Source organism: Eschrichtius robustus, chromosome 1 (assembly GCF_028021215.1).
Source record: "Eschrichtius robustus isolate mEscRob2 chromosome 1, mEscRob2.pri, whole genome shotgun sequence".
Classification (NCBI taxonomy): domain Eukaryota; kingdom Metazoa; phylum Chordata; class Mammalia; order Artiodactyla; family Eschrichtiidae; genus Eschrichtius; species Eschrichtius robustus.
In genome coordinates, this window is record NC_090824.1 from 14,844,503 (window position 1) to 14,863,797 (window position 19,295).

The window sequence follows — 19,295 nt, forward strand, 5'->3', positions numbered from 1 at the left end:
TTAGTTTGAAAGTCCAGGCGGCTTTTCCTATTGTATCTAAAAATCCTCTGCTCTCCCGGTATGCAGAACTGTGCCAAATGCAAAACGGTTCATAGAGGAGAGTTTTAGGATCATTCCTGTTGTGTTCTGCGATCTAGTACAGAGAGGGAGTCACATTTACCTCAGTCTTTTAAGGGGACAATTTGCAGCTCATGGGAGAAAATTGTGCTCCTTCCTGCCCCCGCCCTGGAGGTGACCACTGAGACAGAAGTTCTGGAGTTGAACCCATATGCTTCCTGGCAAGGGCTACCCAGCTGGAGCAAGCATCAGAGGCCCCTGCACCTGCTATCTGAAAGATAACCATAATCCCAAATTTTGTATTTACTATTCCTAGGTTTCTAAAAGTATTTTTGATATCTGTAAATACTATATTTAGTTTTGCTTGGTTTTGAGTTTTATATAACTAGAATGATACTATGTGTCTTCTTTCCAACTTGCTCTTTTTATTCATTATTAAGTTTATTTGGTTTGCTGCATATAGTTGTAACTGATGATGATTTTCATGGCTGTATAATATTCCACTATGTGGCTATACCACAATTTTTTTAAAGACATTTGAATTGTTTATAGTTCTTGGCTGTTACAAGCAAAGCTGCTATGGAAATTCCTATACATGTCTCCAGTTTCATTTAAGATGCGTGTCCAGGTGTGGGAATTGTTGGTTTGTAAGGTATGAACATGCTCAGCTTTACCAGGCGATGACAAATTGTTCTCTAAAGTGCTTGTATCCATTTACACTCCTACCAGCAGAGTATGATACTTCCCATTCCTCTTCATCTTCACAGACATTTGGAATTGTCATACTTTGCAATTTCAACCAATCTAGTGACTATGTGACAGTATCTCATTGCATTTTAATTTCCATTTCCTTCTTACTAAAGATATTGCACAGTTCTTCATATATTTAATTGGCTGCTTGAATGTGCTCTTTGATGGATTGCCTGCTCAACATTTTTATTCATTTTTCTATCAGGTTGTTTCTCTTTTTCTTATCTTTGTAGGAGTTCTTTGTATATTCTGGATATTAATCCTTTATTGACTATATGTGTTGCTAATAACTTTTCTAAGTTTGTGGATGGTCATTTCACAGTCCATAATAATGTCTTTTGATGAACAGAAGCTCTTAATTTTCATGCTTAGTAATCATTTTGTAATGAAATCTAGTGTCTTTAAAAAGGTCCCTGTTCCAAGATCGTATGGTCTTCTATAGTTTTTTTCTAAAAGATTTTAAAAGTTTTTCCTACTCATTTAAATCTATAATCCATCTGGAATTAATTATTTGTATATTGATTTTTTCCAGCAACCTTGCTAAATAAAATAAACCGCCTTAGTAACTTTAATAATTTATCTGTAGATTCTTCTATGTATAAAATTATATCTTATATAAATAATGGTGTGGATTTTTCTAATTCTTACATCTTTTATTTTTCCTGTCCCATTGCAGTTAGGACCTCTGAGTAAAAGTAATGGTAATAGACATCTTTATATTGTGTCTTATTTTAAAGGGAGCTATGTTATTGATGAACAATTGATAGAATGTTTCTTATAGGTTTTTTTAGGAAATATACTTTATCATAACAAAAAAAATTCCTTCTATTTTTGGCTTGCTATGATACTTTATCATAAATGGTTGTTGAATTTCATTAATGAAATGTTTACATCATTTAAGATAGCTATAAATTTTTTCTCTCATTGTTTTTTACTTGGTGAATTACATTATAAATTCCCAATTTTGAGTAAAATCTGCATTTCTGATATGCTTATGATACATTATATTTTTTACATATTGCTAGTGTTGGTACGCTAACATCTTATGTATGAATGTTGCGTATTTGTCCATGTCCATGTTTCTCTAGTGCTATTTTTATCTAGTTTTCGTGTCAGGATTTCATTATTCTCATATAATGAGTTAAAGAGTATTCGCTATTAGATTCTCTGAGATTAGGTAAGCTTGGAATTATCTATTGCTTAATGTTTGATGGAACTTACTTGCAAAACACTGTGGAGCTGGTGTTTTCTTTGTGGGGTGATTTTTAACTATTGATTTAATTTTTTTAATGATTATAGTATAACTTATTTTTTATTTCTTTTTAAATTCATTTTGGTAACTGTAGGGATTTGTCCATTTCACCTGTTTTCAAAGATGTTGGCATAAGGTTGTATCTATTCTCTATTTCATCGATTTCTGCTACTTTATAATTTCCTTTCTTTCTTTGAGCTTATTCTTTTTTGTTGTTGTGGTCTGGATTGGATACTTTTATTTTAAACTTTTCTTCTTTTTATATAAAAGTTTAAGGTTATAATTTCCTTCAAACTACTGCTTAGTTGCATCTGTAAGTTTTGATACCTTTTATTTTCATTATTGTTACAGGTTCAAAGTATTTTCTGATTTCCATTTTGATTCCTTCTTTGACCCATACATGTTTTTAGAAGTGTGTCTTTAAATTTTCAAACCTAGGAGGAGGTGGTTATTTCTTATTTTTGCTTTTAGTTACCTCTTCGACATTGATTATTAATTATAATGCATTGTAGTCAGAGAATTGACCTGTAAGGTACTGCTTTTTTGATATTTGTGGAGACTTGCTATGTGGTCTAGTAGTGTATATCAGGTTTTATAAATATTTTGTGTGTGCTTCAAAATAATATACCTTCTCCATTATGAGCACATGTTCTATGTGTGTCTATTAGATCAAATCTACCTATTAACCATGTCTGTGTGTGTCTTGGGAGGGGGGTGGTGGAGGGAAGGAAGGAGGGAGGGAAGGAGATGTGGGTTTGATCATTTCTCCTTATAGCTCTTCCAATTTGGGGTGTATTTTGAAGCTATCTTATTGGAGGTCTCCATGTTTAGAACAGTTATATCTTCCTGGTGAATTGAACCTTTATGAATGTTTAATGACTCTCTTTATCTGTAATAATGGTTTTTGCCTTAAAAATCTATCTTATCTGGTTTTAATGTAGCTACACCAGCATGGCACAGTGTTTTTCCTCCTTTTACTTTTAACCTTTCTTAATCCTTATGTTTTCGGTTCATCTCTTATAAGCAGCATATGGCTTTTTAAAAAATCTGTGTAAATGATCTTTACCTTTTAATGAAGATTTTTAGCCCATTTTAAATGACATATTTGGATTTATTTCTACCCTCTTAGTTTGCATTTGTTTGTCCCCCCTTTTCCAGATTCCTTTCTAACATGATTTTAAATTGATCATGATTCTTCCACTCCTCATTCCTTTTTCCCCTCTTCTGATGGTTTAGAAATTATATATATTTTTCTCTTCTTTTAGTGTTGATCCTAGAACTTTTAACATGATTATTTTAAAATGTGTAGAGTTAATCAGTATCTTTAACCTCCTGATCAATACAAGGCCCCTGGAATGCTTTAAGTTCTGTTCTCTCCACCTCCCAGATGATATGCTACATTTGTCTAGGGCTTTAGTTCTATTTCAGTTTCTTGTTTGTTTGTTTTCTTTAAGTCAGTTGTTATTATAGTCAGCCCTCTGTATCCACAGATTCTGCATCCATAGATTCAATCAACTGCTGATAGAAAATATTCGGGGAAAAAAAAGAATTCCAGAAAGTTCCAAAAATCAAAATTTGTTTGCTCTGTGCACCAGCAGCTATTTACATCGCTTTTACATTGTATTAGGCATTATCAGTAATCTAGAGATGATTTGCAGTGTATGGGAGGATGTGCGTAGGTTATAAGCAAATACTATACCATTTTATATAAGGGACTTGAGCGTTTGCAGATTTGGGTACCTGTGGGGGCCCTGGAACCAAAACCCCACAGACACCAAGGTACAACTCTATTGTATTGTCTGGTCAATACTTGATTACATTTTCTTTGCTTATTTTTTTTTTCTTGCATCTGAGACCTTTTTGTTTTTCATTTTTATTTTACATTGGAGTATAGTAGATTTACAATGTTGTTAGTTTCAGGTGTACAGCAAAGTGATTCAGTTATACATACACATATATCTATTCTTTTTCAGATTCTTTTCCCATGTAGGTTATTACAGAGTACTGAGTAAAGTTCCCTATGCTATATAGCAGGTCCTTGTTGATTATCTATTTTATATATAGTAGTGTGTATATGTTAATCCCAGCCTCCTAATTTATCTCTCCCCTCCACCTTTCCTCTTTTGTAACCATAAGTTTGTTTTCTAAGTCAGACCTTTCTTTTTGGATCATTTTCTTTTTTTACCTGAAAAATATTCTTAAGAAGTTCCTATAGATGAGTATTTGCTTTTAATTAAAGTCTTGAATTTTTGTCTGAAAATGTATTTATTTTGCCTTCATTCTTAGACAATAGTTTTGTAGTTTGACGGTTATTTTTTTCTCTTTCACTTTGAGAATATTGTTCCACCTTCATCTGTGTCATTGGTTTTATCTTAATTGCTACTTCTCCTTAGGTAATGTGTTTCCTTTCTACTCCTTTTTTTTTTTTTTTTGTATTGTCTGTGGTGACTCTGATGTATCTAGATATGCATTTCTTTTTATTTATCCTCCATGGGACTTGTTGGCTTTCTGAATCTGAAGATTGGTAACTTTCATCAAAACTAGAAAATTCTCAGCCATTTTCTATTCTGGGATTGGATCTTCCCCTTTTTTCCTTTCACCCTGGAACTCCAGTTAGATTCATATTGGATCTTCTTACTATGTGCCATATTACCCAATCTCTCTTCCATATTTTCAATCTCTTCATCTCTCTCTGCTGCATTTTCTATCATATCTTTAGCTCCATCTTTCAATTTACTAATTTTTTTTACTTTTTTTTTTTTTTTACAACTCAATTACATTGAGTTTTTTAATTTCAGGGATTATATTTTTTCAGCTCTAGAAATTCTATTTGATGCATTCCAAAACCTGTCTGCTTGGTTTTAATAATCCAGTCTTTCTTTCTAATATTTGTCAATTCCCTCTTTTATTTTTTTATACATAGTTTACATTCTGTGCCTAATTATTGCAATATATTCAGACTTTGCAGTTCAGATTCTATAGGATGTTTTTTATGTTGTCTCTTTATGGTGGCTTATTTCTTTTGTGTTTAATGATTTTTTTTTTTTATTGTGAACCTATGTTCCTTAAAATCTTATCTGTGGGAATTCTTTGTGGCCTGGGTTTAAAGTATGTTCTTCCAAAAAGGGTTTGTATTTTCTTCTAGTAGGCACAACTGGGCACTTGAAACTAAATTTAGCTTAAGGTCTTTTGGTCCACACAGTAGAATTCTGGCCTCATACCCACAAGACTTCAGGCTTGTGGTTAAAAATTCTCAAGGGAGGCTTTTCTTGTCTCCAGTTCCATCTGGAGCTGAGGTCAAGGCTGGCTTTTATCCCCATTGTCTGCCTGTGAGGGGCAGTTATTTTTCCCTAGGATCTCATTGAAGGCATCATCATTCAAGGGTCCTAGCTTTTTATGTGGCATTTTTACATTTATACGTTCCTAGTGGCCTGTTTGGTGATTTTAGGTTATGAGCTTCTACTTGAATGTCTGATTAAACTTGATATACAGGAATCCTGATGGCCTCAATGTGGCTTGCTTTCTTCAAGAGAGCATTTGCTTTTAAAACTTCTGCTGGTAGCCTGGGGACCAATGCATCCAAGGCCACTTTAACCCCCTCAAGGGGCCACAGAAACCCGGGAGCTGCCAAAATCAACCCTCCTGCCACTCCCTCCCCCTAAGATTGGGCTCTTGTCCCAGGGCTAGAGGAGGCATTTGCTTCATGAAAACCCTGCCTTTCTTGGTTGCCTACTGCTTACATTTCAGATTCTGTCCCGTTTTTTTTTTAGATTTTCGTCTGTGTGTGTGTGAAGTTCTTTCGGTACATGTGCATTTATGTAGAGCTCTAAGAGTCCCCTTATTTTCCAGGGAACCCAGCAATGACTCAGAAATATGTTGCTGCCCTTTATCCAGGATCTTTTGTATGATAGTTGGAAGAATGCCTTCTAAATATCTCCTCTGCCAACTGGCTGGAAATGGAAACTTCAGGTCATCTCTTGTCCTCTGTGTCTTTCTACCTACGGTCGGTTTTGGACAGAAGCGCCGCACTTCGAGTGCTGCTTCTATAATCCCATTAATTGCACCTTCTTCTTTTCACAGTTGGCAAAAGACCAGTGTTCTCAAGTAAATCCCTAAGGAGGACAACTTCACCCTCAATGCTAGCTAGGTTTAAAACCACCAGCTCCAGAGAGAACCCTAGTACACAAGTGAAAGGTGGAGACAACACTGATGAGATCAATACTGATGATACGATAATGGAACAAATCATGAACCCGTACAAAAACCAGCAAAATGGCCATGTCTGATCAGAAGCTATACCTTAACTTGTTAGTTGCAAGTGTTGCTCATTGTCGGCCTGAACTAATGTGATTTCTCACCTTTTATGTTCAATATTCCCCCCCCCCCCCACCGCCGATTTGACGAGAGAATGAATACCAGGTTTTTATTTGAGATGAATAACATGTGGTTCTGTGACGTCCTAGTAGAATCAGGTGGCTTTAATTTATGCTAACATGAGTGTTGTGAGTATTGTTACATAGAAACTCAGCTAAAACTGAAAAATGGCAGGCATTTCAGATGTATCGAGTGTTGATTTTAATGAATGATTTTTAAGGAAGTGGTTAGAAATCCCCCTTCCAACATGTCCAGGATGCCTGGTTTCTTCTTTTAAAGTAGTTGGCTCCCCGGAATGACAGCCCCTGCAGCAGGAGGTCTCTGACACCAAGTCAGTGCAGCCAGCTTGTCCCACCACGAACAACATTGCATCGAGTGATTAATAATTGAAGGAGCTTGTCGCCTCCTGCTGAGTTTGTGTGTAATTTATGGATTATGAGCCCATGCTAAAATCTCAGGGAAAGCTAATTGTATCAATATCAAGTGTGAGAGAGATGTATTTATATTTTAATTATAACTCTGTGACATTACGTCTGTGTACCTGTTTTCATCCAGAAATATTGTCAAATGGTAAGGTGTTTCCTGTCTTCATCACAGTAAGCTTCCTTCCTGGGGAGGACAGGGAGACATTTAAATTTCCTGTTTGAGCCGTCTTTGAGAACTAGCAGGGCCACCTCGGACAAGTCACGGGGCTCCCTGTGTTTATTCTGTTTGTCTGTCTGTGAGGTGGTTGAGTGGGGCCAGCGTTGCAAGATGTGGGTTGTGGAATCCCTGTTGATGTGCAGTGTGTTTCCAGGAGGAACCAGAGACCCTGCACTACACAACCTTGAATTCATGAGCTAGGGAAATGATTTGCTTTTCTCTTCTCCTTCAATTCCTATGATGCCTTTAAGAAGAAGGTCTCAGTGTGATTCTAGTGTGTCTTGAGTGCTTCTCTCATGCTTGCTTATATCCTTGTTGTATTTTTTTTAAGTATAGTTGATTCACAATGTTGTGTTAATTACTGCTGTACAGCAAAGTGATTCAGTTATACTCATATATACATATTTTTAAATATTCTTTTCCATTATGGTTTATGCTTGCTTATATCCTTGAACGAGAAAGAGAGAAAAAGAAGTTCTCAGGCTCAGAACCTTCCCTCTTATAATAGCATGGAACTGAAATGTACCATTGCTTTCATTCTGGTGTATTTCTCCCACTCCTCCACCCTGCACCCCAAACGTTTTACTTAAAAATATGTTTCACCTGTGGAAAAAAAAGAAAGAGAAGCACAATGAACACCATATATACCTTTCACCCAGATTCACTGAGAATTAGATTTTTGCAACACTTGCCTTTTTCTTACTCTTTTGCTCCCGGAATTCTCTCCCTCTCCATCTCCCTCTTCATACGTGCTCAGAGAGATATCAAATTCTGCTTAACTGTGGTAGTGAAGTGAATCATAAGGTCCATGTTGTTAAAAAAAAAAAAATAAGGATTCAGAACTGAATTGATTTTCTAAAAGCCAACCATCGCCCAGTCAACTCATCCAAGTATAGTTGGGTTCATTCAGAACCCTTTTAGGTTAGTTCAGTAGACTAATTATTTGGGGATTTCACAGGAGTTACCTGCAACAGCAGCAATCCTGAGAACCATCGTACGGGACTTTCATTTTCCTTTGCTTTAATACCTCTTCATAGCTACCTGTACAATTCGTTACATTTACCCAGTTTCATGTTTGGTAATACCTCACAGGAATCTTGCCCTAGCCACTTTTTTTTTTTTTTTTTTTTTTTTAAAGCTTAGTGTTTTTTTGATTCAACAACAAACATTTATTGCACACTTAATAAAGGTCAAGCATCATTCTAATTGTTCATGTGTGTTATCTCATTTAGGATCCTACAACTCTTTTTTTTTTTTAATTTATTTATTTATTTATTTATGGCTGTTGTGGGTCTTCGTTTCTGTGCGAGGGCTTTCTCCAGTTGCAGAGGGCGGGGGCCACTCTTCATCGCGGTGCGCGGGCCTGTCACTGTCGCGGCCTCTCTTGCCGCGGAGCACAGGCTCCAGACGCGCAGGCTCAGTAGTTGTGGCTCACGGGCCCAGTTGCTCCGCAGCATGTGGGATCCTCCCAGACCAGGGCTCGAACCCGTGTCCCCTGCATTAGCAGGCGGACTCTCAACCACTGCGCCACCAGGGAAGCCCCCTAGCCACTTTTGTGCATCCAAGACACAGCCAAAAAACAGGAAGTCTGCAGAAAACATATCGCAGAGACCATACCCCAAAGCACAGGGGCCGTCTTTACAGGCAAGCCCGTGAGGAATTTCTGTCTCCGAGCCTCTTCCCTCTTACTTTATGCTGCGTTCCCATCAGCTTGCTGACCTGGCCTAGGAACAAAATGGAACTGCTTGGGGCAGCAGAGAGAGCTCTGGGCAGGCAGGCAGCAAGAGAGGAGGCCATGTCAGAATTCTCAGGCACCCCTAAGAGCCGTCTTCTGTGCTTGGAACTTTTCATTTTATCGTCACATAGCCCCATAAGGCAGATGAGGCGCCTGTAGAAGGTCTCGCTAATAAACAGTGATGGGATGTGAACCCCAAAGTCCGTCTGTCTTGAAAAGCAGGCTGTTTCTATAAGGACTTTGGGGAGGGGGTGTCGATCTGGGATCACAGAGTGCAAGACAGATGCTGGGACCCTTCTGGAGCCTGCTAGGACTTTATCATACAAATGCACACATTGTCATTGTCACGGTTTATCGTGATGATCTTAAGGCATCTGGCAAGGATGGAATTTTGGTAACGGCCCTCATGAATTTTGCTGGTGCACATTACGGGGGGCGGGGGTGTTCCTCAGCACCAGCTTAAATTTAACGGAGCACCAGAAGGAAGGAGACGCCTGCTACACCGTTTACACCAAGGACTCTCCTCGCCTCTTCCTTTCTCTTTGGCCTGCAGCAGGATCTCCCTGAGCCTCGAGGCCCACAGGGGTGGCGGGAGAGAAAGGGAAAGGGCTCCAGACTGACTCTCATTGGAGGGCCCACCCCATAGCCTTTCTGCCGGGGCCGCTCCCTCAGGGAGTGTCTGGGAAGGCGTGCTGGTGGAGACCCACAGCCATCTCCCCAGACTTCCTACTCTCTGCCAAACAATCCCATCTGCTCCGACACTTGCTCGGTGTATGTGTTGTGGGTCCACTCCGTGCCTGGCACAGTGCTAGCCCCTGAGGACAGACCAATGACTGGACCCTGCCTTGTGGCGCTAACTCTCTAATGGGAACCACCGACACTGAACATCACCCCACGATCATAATGATGGTGGGAAGTGCTGTCTCTGGAGGGAACGTAGGGTGCTTACAGTTGGGGCTGTGTAGGAAGGAAAAGTGTGCCCATCTTCCCAAGATCTAGAAATATATCACCAGTGGATGAGTCTCTGGGAGATGGAGCCAACATGGTACAGTGGAACATTTTCCTCCCTGCCCAGAACCTCCAGCCCGCACATCCAAGGCCAGATGCCACGTCTTCCACAAACCTCCTTGTGCCCTCCCTCTGCCCCCTCCAGCTGTAAGTAACCCTCCCCACCTGTGGGTGTTCATCTCTGATCACTGCCTCTCATGAACACCTTCTGTGTGCCAGGCACCATCAGAACTACGGCTGCCGTGCAGACAGGGTTGGTGCTCATTCCACAGAGTGTATGGCCGCACCAGGAATAAGCATGACAGTCCTTGCTGCTATGCCAGGCGCTGGTGCAGGTGCCGGCAGGCGTTCGCCCACATCCTCAGCCCAACAACCCCGTGAAGCAGGGGGCAGGTACTATACCCACTTTGCCAATAAGGAAGCACAAGGGAGGTCAGTTCACTGCTCAGACATATGGACACGATAACATGATCAGAGGTGTGATGGGTGCTATCGGGTCCCGATGGGAATGTATAGCAGGTCACCTAGTTATAGGGGAATCAGAAAAGAGTGAGAGTCGGTCTGATGATGTTACAAAGAGCTCAGGCTTAAGACTTTGGTTCTCATCCCAACTCTGCTACTCATTAGCTGTGCGGCTTTAAGTAAATTACCAGACGTCTCCAGACCTCACTGCCAGCATCGGTAAAATAAGGATGCTAATATAACCACTTTATATAGAGTTAAACGCAATCATCTGTGCAGACGCAGCAGGGCGCCTGGCAGGTGGTAAGTTTAGTAGATGGTAGCTTATTGCTGTCTCGTCTGTGATCTAACCGTGACTCGCTTCTCTGTTCATCTGTGCACATCTTTGTGACAGTCTGGATTTGATTCCACCTCGGATGCCTCCCCCCGGGACCCTCCCTAAGGCCTTGCATTTATATTAGGTGTGCAGTGAATATTTGTGGAATGAATGAATGAGGGAAGGGACACAGGAGTGAGTAGCTGTCACCACATGGCAGGTACCTCTTTTTCCTGAACATCAGATTTAGTCTTCCAACAAAAGGCTCCTACCAGAGCCGCTTTAGAACAGAGCGGGCTTTTTTCTCTGAAGTACCCAGCCAACATCGCCCGGTGGTGTCTCCTCCGCGGTGTTGACGGGTATGTGAAACCAAGCACAGCTTGATTTTTATGGTTTAATAGAAGAGATGGCGCTTCCACCGCTGTCACTTCAAAAGAGTGTTGTTTTGATGTCTCAGCTGCACAACTTGAGTGAAAATGTCAATGATAGGAGATAAGCAGCCAAGACGGAGGTGTCAGGATTTAGGACCCTGTCTTCAAAGCAGACCCACCTGTTGGCACATCGCCGGATTGGATGTCAGAGCGTCTGCTGTGGGAACTCAGGGGGCCGCTGGGTGTCTCATCACAGGGGTTTAATCCGTGTCCTCTCTTGTCTCCTGTCCCCCGCCCCTCCCCCCCACCGCTGTCCCCGTCCCGCAGGAATGGCCTCACCAGCTGCCGGATGCGGACTGAGAGCGAGCCGTCGTGTGGCTCCCCGGTGGTCAGTGGAGACCCCAAGGAGGACCACAACTACAGCAGTGCCAAGGCCTCCAGCGCCAGGAGCACCTCGCCCGCCAGCGACTCCGTCTCCTCCTCCTCGGCCGACGACCACTACGAGTTTGCCACCAAGGGGAGCCAGGAGGGCAGCGAGGGCAGCGAGGGCAGCTTCCAGAGCCACGAGAGCCACAGCGAGACGGAGGAGGACGGCAGGAGGCGCAGCCCGAAGGAGGCCAAGGATGCCCTGGGGGACAGCGGCTACGCGTCCCAGCACAAGAAGCGCCAGCACTTCGCCAAGGCGAGGAAGGTCCCCAGCGACACGCTGCCCCTCAAAAAGAGACGCACGGAAAAGCCCCCCGAGAGCGATGACGAGGAGATGAAAGAGGCGGCGGGGTCACTCCTGCACTTGGCGGGGATTCGGTCCTGTTTGAATAACATCACCAATCGGACGGCAAAGGGGCAGAAAGAACAAAAGGAAACCACAAAAAATTAAAAACAAGTCACTGATTTGTTTTGAACTTAACGGCCATTTGGTTTCAGCATGTCAGGAGATTTCTAATGATTTGTGGCAATATCAGCAATTTATTATTTTTTTTTCTTTTTTTTTTCTTTTTTTTTTGGTTTGGTTTTCTTTCTTTCTTTTTCTTTTTTTTTTTTTTTTTAATTTGCCCCCCTCCTTTGTTTTGGACCCTTAAGAATTTTATGTTTAAAGGAGATTGAAGCCATAGAACTCATATTGACACTCAGCTGTTTTACAAAAGCTTTTCATTATCTGAAGACAAAACCGAAAAAGCCAAAATTACCATTGCTTCCTCCAGCTTGTCAGAAACCCGTGGCTGAATCCACAGGGATGGCAACGATAATGCCACGGGGATACACATCTGGCACTTAGAAGGCACATGTGCAAAGTAACCATCGATCAGGCCCAACCTTTAGGTTTAAAAGGTCAGGATGTGCACCCAGTTGGGTTCGCTGAGTGAATGCACATAAGGCAACTGAGGAGAAGGAAGGACCCCTGGTCCCCCTAGGAGCAGACCCAGGCTCGCGGCACTGGGCATCAAATTGTGCCAGGAAAACCCCTGGCATTGCCCCAAGCGTGCGATGCAGGGGTGGGGAGGCGGTCACCAGTCCTCTGTGCTTCTTAACCGTGAAGCCTAATAGCATCTTCCGGGGTGGACACTGGACTGTTCATGTTCAACAGGTGTCAGTGACTCATGAGAAGAAACTGGGTCAGTTTTTAGTGATGTTGCTAATCACTGAATTCTGTTCTACATTAAATGAAGAGAAGGTTCCACAAGCCATAAGCCTGAAGGTTGGTCCTGCACACACGTGCGTGCACACACACACAGACACACCACACACACACACACACACACACACAGAGAAAGAGAGAAAAAAACTGATGCAAAAAACAAGCTATGTCTTCTTAACTGCCCAAGTGAAAATCAAGTTCCAAGAAATTACAGTAGCTGTTAACGAAGGAAATCATGGAACAAATCTTTTTCTGTCTGTCAAAACCATTTGATCCAAGTGAAAACAAAACAAAACAAAAAGCTACAGAACCTGCCATTAGTATTGTGGTGTACTTTTAAAAGATGAAAGGCACATTGATGGACAAACTAAAGTAAAACATGGCAAAAAAGAAAGGAAAACAAATTCCTATACTGCCCTCAAAATGGAGTTTGCAATTAGTGTCAGTCAGGATTCATCTTTGCGAAAATCAATGATTTCCACATTCAGCCAGTGTAGCCAGCAGAAATTTCTGATCCACAATGCATGGAATTCCTTTGAAAAAAGAAAAAAAAAATCACAAAAATACAAACTTTTTTTATTCAAAAATAAAGTTCTTGTAAGGTAAACAATGTATTTAGCATGAAGCATGAATTATTTTCATATAAATATAGAAAATAGAGAAAAGGCTATGCCTCTAATTTTTAAGCCCTTAGGCTTAGAGGTTCTTTTGGTTTTCTTCTTTTTTTCCTTTTATTTTCCTTTCCTTTAATTTTTTTCGTTGTTTTCCAACCCCCCCCCCCCCCTTTTTTCCAATTATTTTGTTTTTGTTTTTTGAAGCAGGTGTTTAAGGTTTAACCTTCTTCAGGGACAAATTCTGACTGTTGGGGAGCTTACTCTGCAATACAAAATCTCTTCATGTTCTGGTAGGGCCTGGATGGTGGAGCTCTGCACTGCCTTGTCTGCACTTCAGCCCCGACCCCCTCTGATTCTCTGTTGAAAAGTGTGTCCTTTCTCTTTGTCTGTACATGTTTACCATGACGCAATAATTTGAGGGCAAACTTAGTAGTGAGTGTGTATGATAGAATCAAGAGAATTATGGGACGCTGACTTGAGAAAACCATGACCGTGATTTGGTTTCGAGGAAAAAGGCAGTGAATAATTATGCAAATTCACCAGGAGAAGGGGAAACACACTAATGGGCCTTATTGGATGAGGGTGTGAGTTAGGGTACACGTGAAGGAGGAAGTGACACGGGTGTTGGAAGGACCAGCCCCAGATGTTTTCCCGTGACGCCATCTCATGGTGGGAAGGAGGGGCTGGCCATCTCTACCACCTGGGCACACGAACCAACCTGGAATGAAGCCCACCTAGATTGTGAGCGCTGAATCTAGACAACCAGATGATGCCACGCAGACCAGAAACTCCTGTTATCTTTGCCTAAAAGAAATGATTTGGGGAGATCCAGAGAACCCTCTAAAAGAATTTGATCTTCCACCCACATGGAAGGGAATTTTAAAACATAAACAAAAATGCCCACTCCCATGGCTCAAGATACGATGGTGAGGGAGAGAGAGGGAACTGGGGTGATCTTGATTTTTAAAATAGGACAGGGTGGGCCATTGTGGACCCCATCTATCTGCCAGCACCAGGCACTGCCAGAAGCTCCATCAGCCAGGACGGTGGAAATTAACTGGTGCATTATCTTCCTCCGGGTTGCTGATGAGAGAACCTGAGGAAAAAAAAAAAAAAGATCTACACCCCCGCACAGGTCAGATTCATTACCTGAACCTGAAAACTTCCAGCACACTTGTTCAGGGTGTAGATGGGAATAAGGATGTCTTTTTGAAGTGCTCTGTTCCCTCTGTCTGCCCAAACATCTGACACCCCAAAAGCCATCCACAGCTGCGGAACCTGGGCGACACTTTTTGTGTTGTCACCTGACTGAGCCCACCTCAGTCTCCCACCCTCACCCCACCCCCAAGGTCAAATTCAGACTTCCCTCCTGAAAGACAGAGGTAAACATCCAGGACTGTTTCTGGCAGGGGATTTCTTCCAATTCAAACCCCACCGTGGGCTGTCTCCCCTCATTTCCTTTTTCTAAAGGAGCAAAGGCCTCTTTTAGAAAATAATAAAATGCAATGTGTGTGATTTACTTTTCTGATCTCTTTGAGAAATAGATAAATATCTTATAAAAGTGTGTTCTTAACTCCAGAACCACTCTTTTTGCATAAATACCTCATCGGGCAGCTTTCTAAGTGTTATTTTTCCTGAGTCTCCCTCAGTCCCTTCATAGGAGCCGCTGGGAGACCTAGGGGAAACTTTAGTGAGGGTACTTTTTTCTATTTTTCTTCTGTTTTTGGAGGCATACACATTATGCATAACCAAAACAATGGCTCAATTGTGTTTAACTTTGTATTTTGATTGTTGAGAAAAAAAAAGTATCGATGTGTATGTGGCCGTTTGTAGTGAATTCATTGCAGAATCAGGTTGTCCATGTCCTTGCCAAGCCAAGGGGCAGGAGGCACCCTCTCACCCCCTCCTCCAAGAGCAGTAGAGAATTTAAGCACAAGCCTATTTGTGAAAGAATATTTTGCTCAAGTGTAATCACTTTAGTCTTGGAATTTCTTCCCAAACGTCAGGTGTTCTTTTAGCTTCCAAACTAGCCTATGTACTCATTAGTCTGACAAAAAATTGCCTGAGCACCGTTCCAGGGGTGTGGTGTTTTTGCTTTCATTTCTCCTGCTGGGAGAAGTGGCGTTTCATGTGTCATTCCAGTATCTCACATACTCACGTGGGGCAGGGGGGAGGGGAAAGTGGGGAACTATAGCAATATTTGAAGATGCTTTCGGAAAACAAACGTGAACACATCCGTCGGCACCATGACATCTACAGTTACTTGCTGTTGGTCCTCGGACACATTTAAGAGAAAGAGATTGTAAGCTCTTTTTTTCTTAAATGATATACACGTAGACAGTTATTTTTATGCTTCTACAGTTGTCTTTTATCTTTACCTAGTATTATGTGGAAAAGGTTTGCATCATAGATTTTTTCCCAGCCTTATGATATACCCTAAGCTCCTACTTCCCTTCCCCCTCTCTAAGCAGTATATATACGTTCAAGAGTTCTTTGGTAAAACTCTATCTGAAGCTAAGATGAACCCAACCCACATCGAGATGGTGGTGTGAGAAAACCCTGGCCAAGACAACTGTAGCAGGTTTTAGTCTTGGGGCTGAGTTTTTAGAAGGGATGTGTGGGAGGCTTGTCCTAAGAGCTGATTTTCAGCGTGTCTAGCCCTTGCTAGGCATGGCTGTGAATACCACGGGGCCACTGGAGAAGGCCGTCGCACTGAATGGTGGTCTCACCCCGGACGGCTTCAGGCTGTGGGCTCTGTAGAGTGAAAACCGTCCGGATGGCTTTTGTGCCCAACTCAGTCCTGGGACGCGGCAGGACTGCTCAGCACCAAGTGCTACCAGGTCCTCCTTTCGGTGACCGCCACTCCCCGTGTGCGGGCCCTTGGCCTCTGTCATCAAAGGGCTCTTGGAGAAGGAATCAGAGTTATGCACAAGTGACCTACATGGGAGGGTTTTCCATATGGGATTGGATTCAACTCAATGTGACTTCCCTTTCCCTTTTAAACTTGATTCAGGTTGGGACTCGTATCTTTCTGGTGGATCACAGCTGCCCAGATGTTGCCTTTTTCTTTTTTATGTTTCTGTAGAGGAGTATTTTTCTTTCATCTTCAGGATTTTTTTTTTTTTTTTTTTGCCACCAAAAGAACGCATTTGAACTCTGTGTCCCCTCTTGATTGTGATTTAACCAGTGTTGACAGTTAAATCCTTTGTGTCGTAGGTCCCAGCTCGAATACTATATCAAACACTGTTATGCACATAATGCAGCACTGTGATCTAATTTAAATAATACTTTTTTATTATTTATACTACTATATATAATATACATCAACACTTTTGCTATATAACCTAAGTGATAACCCTCTTTTTAGTTACCTGCCAAAACTCGGGACTTTGGTTTATATCGCAGTTAACACAGTTACAAAGTTGTAATGGTGTCTTTTTTTTTCTTTTCTTTGTAACGGAATGTGTAAATCAAAGTATATACGTTGTGTGGTGTTCCCCCTTCTGGAATCCCATGAGGATTTACACATGGCATTCAGTGTTCTGTATAGTCCCGCCTGCCTTTGTGAATTCATCTGTCAACCCCTCTTCCTTTGAGAGAGAGCCGGTGACGGTGGTAAACTCCTGTTCTCTCTCTCTCTCCCCTACTGGTTATTCTTGAATTAAGCACAGACTGATCAGCTCCGTTGCTTTATCATGAATATTGCGTGTGACCTTGCAATTCTTCCACAGTTCAGCAAACAAGTGCTAGCTTCACTGACCAAAAATTAAGGAAGGAAAATCCGATTTTTAAAATGATCCATCTTTTAACAGCCGAAACCAATGTGTCTATGGTGCTGCATTTTGCTGTCTGTCCGACTTTTGAAATCAGACTTGGGTGAAAGATCACTTCTGACTTACTGTGATCATGCTCACAAGTACCCTTCCTGTTCGTTTTGTTAGTGTTGAAATCAAGACTATTTATTTGGAATAGATGCAACAGTGTTTTCCACTGTATTTCATTTGCAAAAGTTGAGAATAGCCTTCCCTACTTTTTGCAAAGAGTTAATATTCCATATTGGATTCTCAAAGACTTCGATATGGTGAATCTATCAAACCTAGAAATTGTCTTTCATCCTTTCATGACTGTGGCCTGAGTTCCCAACCCCTCCCTTTTTTTTTAGATGAAACTCTTAGCACAATTTCAGTTATTTAAACATTCAGCATTTCTTGAGTATGTATGTTGAGACATCGACGCTCACAGCTGATTCAGTAACCAGTTTCCTGCTGTCATTCACACTCACTACTTATACTGCCATGGTAACAATGTGGAAGAAACAAGTATCCGTGTGTGTCTGGGAAGCATTATACACTTGTACATTTTTTTATACTCTGATTCTGTAACATTTCTGAGTTCTGCTTTTGTTTTACAGAAAAATAAATAAATAACAGTGATAAAGCAATCAGAAGACAAGAGGTTTACTCTCAATACTTAGGGTCATGTGACCTCTGGCCAATAGACCTCGATGGCCAAATTCATTTACTAGAGTAATAAGGTTTCAAAAGCCAATTTTTTTCGGTATTTTTTCTGTATGAAACTGCCAATATCATGAATAGAAAGGGAGAACCGTAGAGGAGACAGTGATATTCAGCTGCGTTTGTGTTACCTAGAGGAGCAGTGTGGAAGCAGGCACAGTCCGCCGAAGTTTAGGGACCTGATGGTGTTGCTCTGGAGGCATCCATACTTGCATTTCGCATTCTTCATATGTAATCATATTGCCAAAGACAAACTATTTCATCATTTATTGTAAATAACACTTTTCCCCAGACCTACCATAAAGTTTCTGTGATGTATTGTCTTCCAGTTGCAATAAAAATTACTGAGTTGCATCAATTGAAGAAAAATGCCACGTAGTATTGTGTGCACTGCGTCTCCCTATGCAAATGCTGAGCAGTAAAATCATTTATATTTCTTACCTGCACTAGGGTATGTGTTCTGTTTTTTACGGTCTGGTGTTAGAGACTCCACTGTACTTATCTGTGCCTATCCTCATGCATGCTTCTTTTTCAGTAGCAAATCACACACCTTTTGCAAATACACAGATTCACAGCCTAAGGGTGGGCTCACCTGTGGAACCCGGGAGAATTCCAACTCTGACTTGAAGAATTGTTGGACAGCAGGCCTCCTGCCACGAACCTTAGAGCTTGTGGTTAAGAAAGATTGTGCCTTTCATTTGGAAGTTGTCAAACAATATACTAAAATTATACAATGGGGCTGGAGCCTGCCAGCCTATCCCAGGTCCTGAGGGCTTCTTAGGATAACTTTCCTAACCCTGAGACTCTGACCTTCCAGGACTTAATCCATCACCACTCAAGGGCCAAACACATGCCGGAAGAGCCACAAAGGATCTGGATGGGAGAGGAGTGGTTGGGACAAGTAATAGGTCCCAGGGCACCAGTCACCATGCTGGAGGAGTAGAAAGGGTGTTCTTTCAGAGTTCTGGTTCCTTTTGTGATGGTTGTTCTAGCGTACTATGTCCATCTGTAGATCTCACAGTAGCAGCAGCAACCCTCGTAGACCTGGTCTCCACCGATACCCTTCTGCTGGACCCCCATACTCACGGGTGTCTTCTAGGTGCCCAGGCTGTACCTCCTGTGGTCAAGGTGTTACTGCAAAATCACTTCTAGTGGGCCTGCTGGAATGGATTCCCAGCAAGGCTTCTCAGAGTGGTCGCTCCAGGATCCAGTGTGTTTGCTAGGGTTGCAGCCATGTCCGTTTGCACTGCTGGATTCACCTTCAAAGCTGTGATGCTCCCTCCTGGTTGACAGCTCTTCAGTATTTCAGGGGAATTGATTGGGAGGAATAGCAGAAAGTCATTTGGGTCAAATCTGATGAATCGGGTAGTTGACCAAGTTGGGTATGACAATACCAAATATAAAGTGTGGCCACCCGCCATAAAAAGCCCATATCACACATATTTCGTAAGTGATTCTCAAGGTGTCTGAAGACAAGACAGCCAGTTAGATTATCAGAATATCTGAGGGAACTCTGTCAAGATGGTAACACCTCCAAAATTCGGATCTGACCTCTGGGGGACAT

At 41.8% G+C, this 19,295-nt stretch overlaps 1 protein-coding gene across 5 annotated transcripts in view; it reads left to right on the forward strand.

The window, feature by feature from the left end:
* The window catches only part of FOXN3 (forkhead box N3), a 406,233-nt gene extending 388,100 nt beyond the window's left edge, over positions 1–18,133 (forward strand). For all 5 annotated transcript variants that reach the window (XM_068541804.1, XM_068541828.1, XM_068541837.1 and 2 more), the window contains one exon: positions 11,295–18,133. In XM_068541804.1, the coding sequence (XP_068397905.1) occupies positions 11,295–11,844 (550 nt within the window). In that variant the 3' untranslated portion in view covers positions 11,845–18,133. The remainder of the gene's footprint in view (positions 1–11,294) is intronic.
* The last annotated feature ends 1,162 nt before the right edge of the window (positions 18,134–19,295 follow it).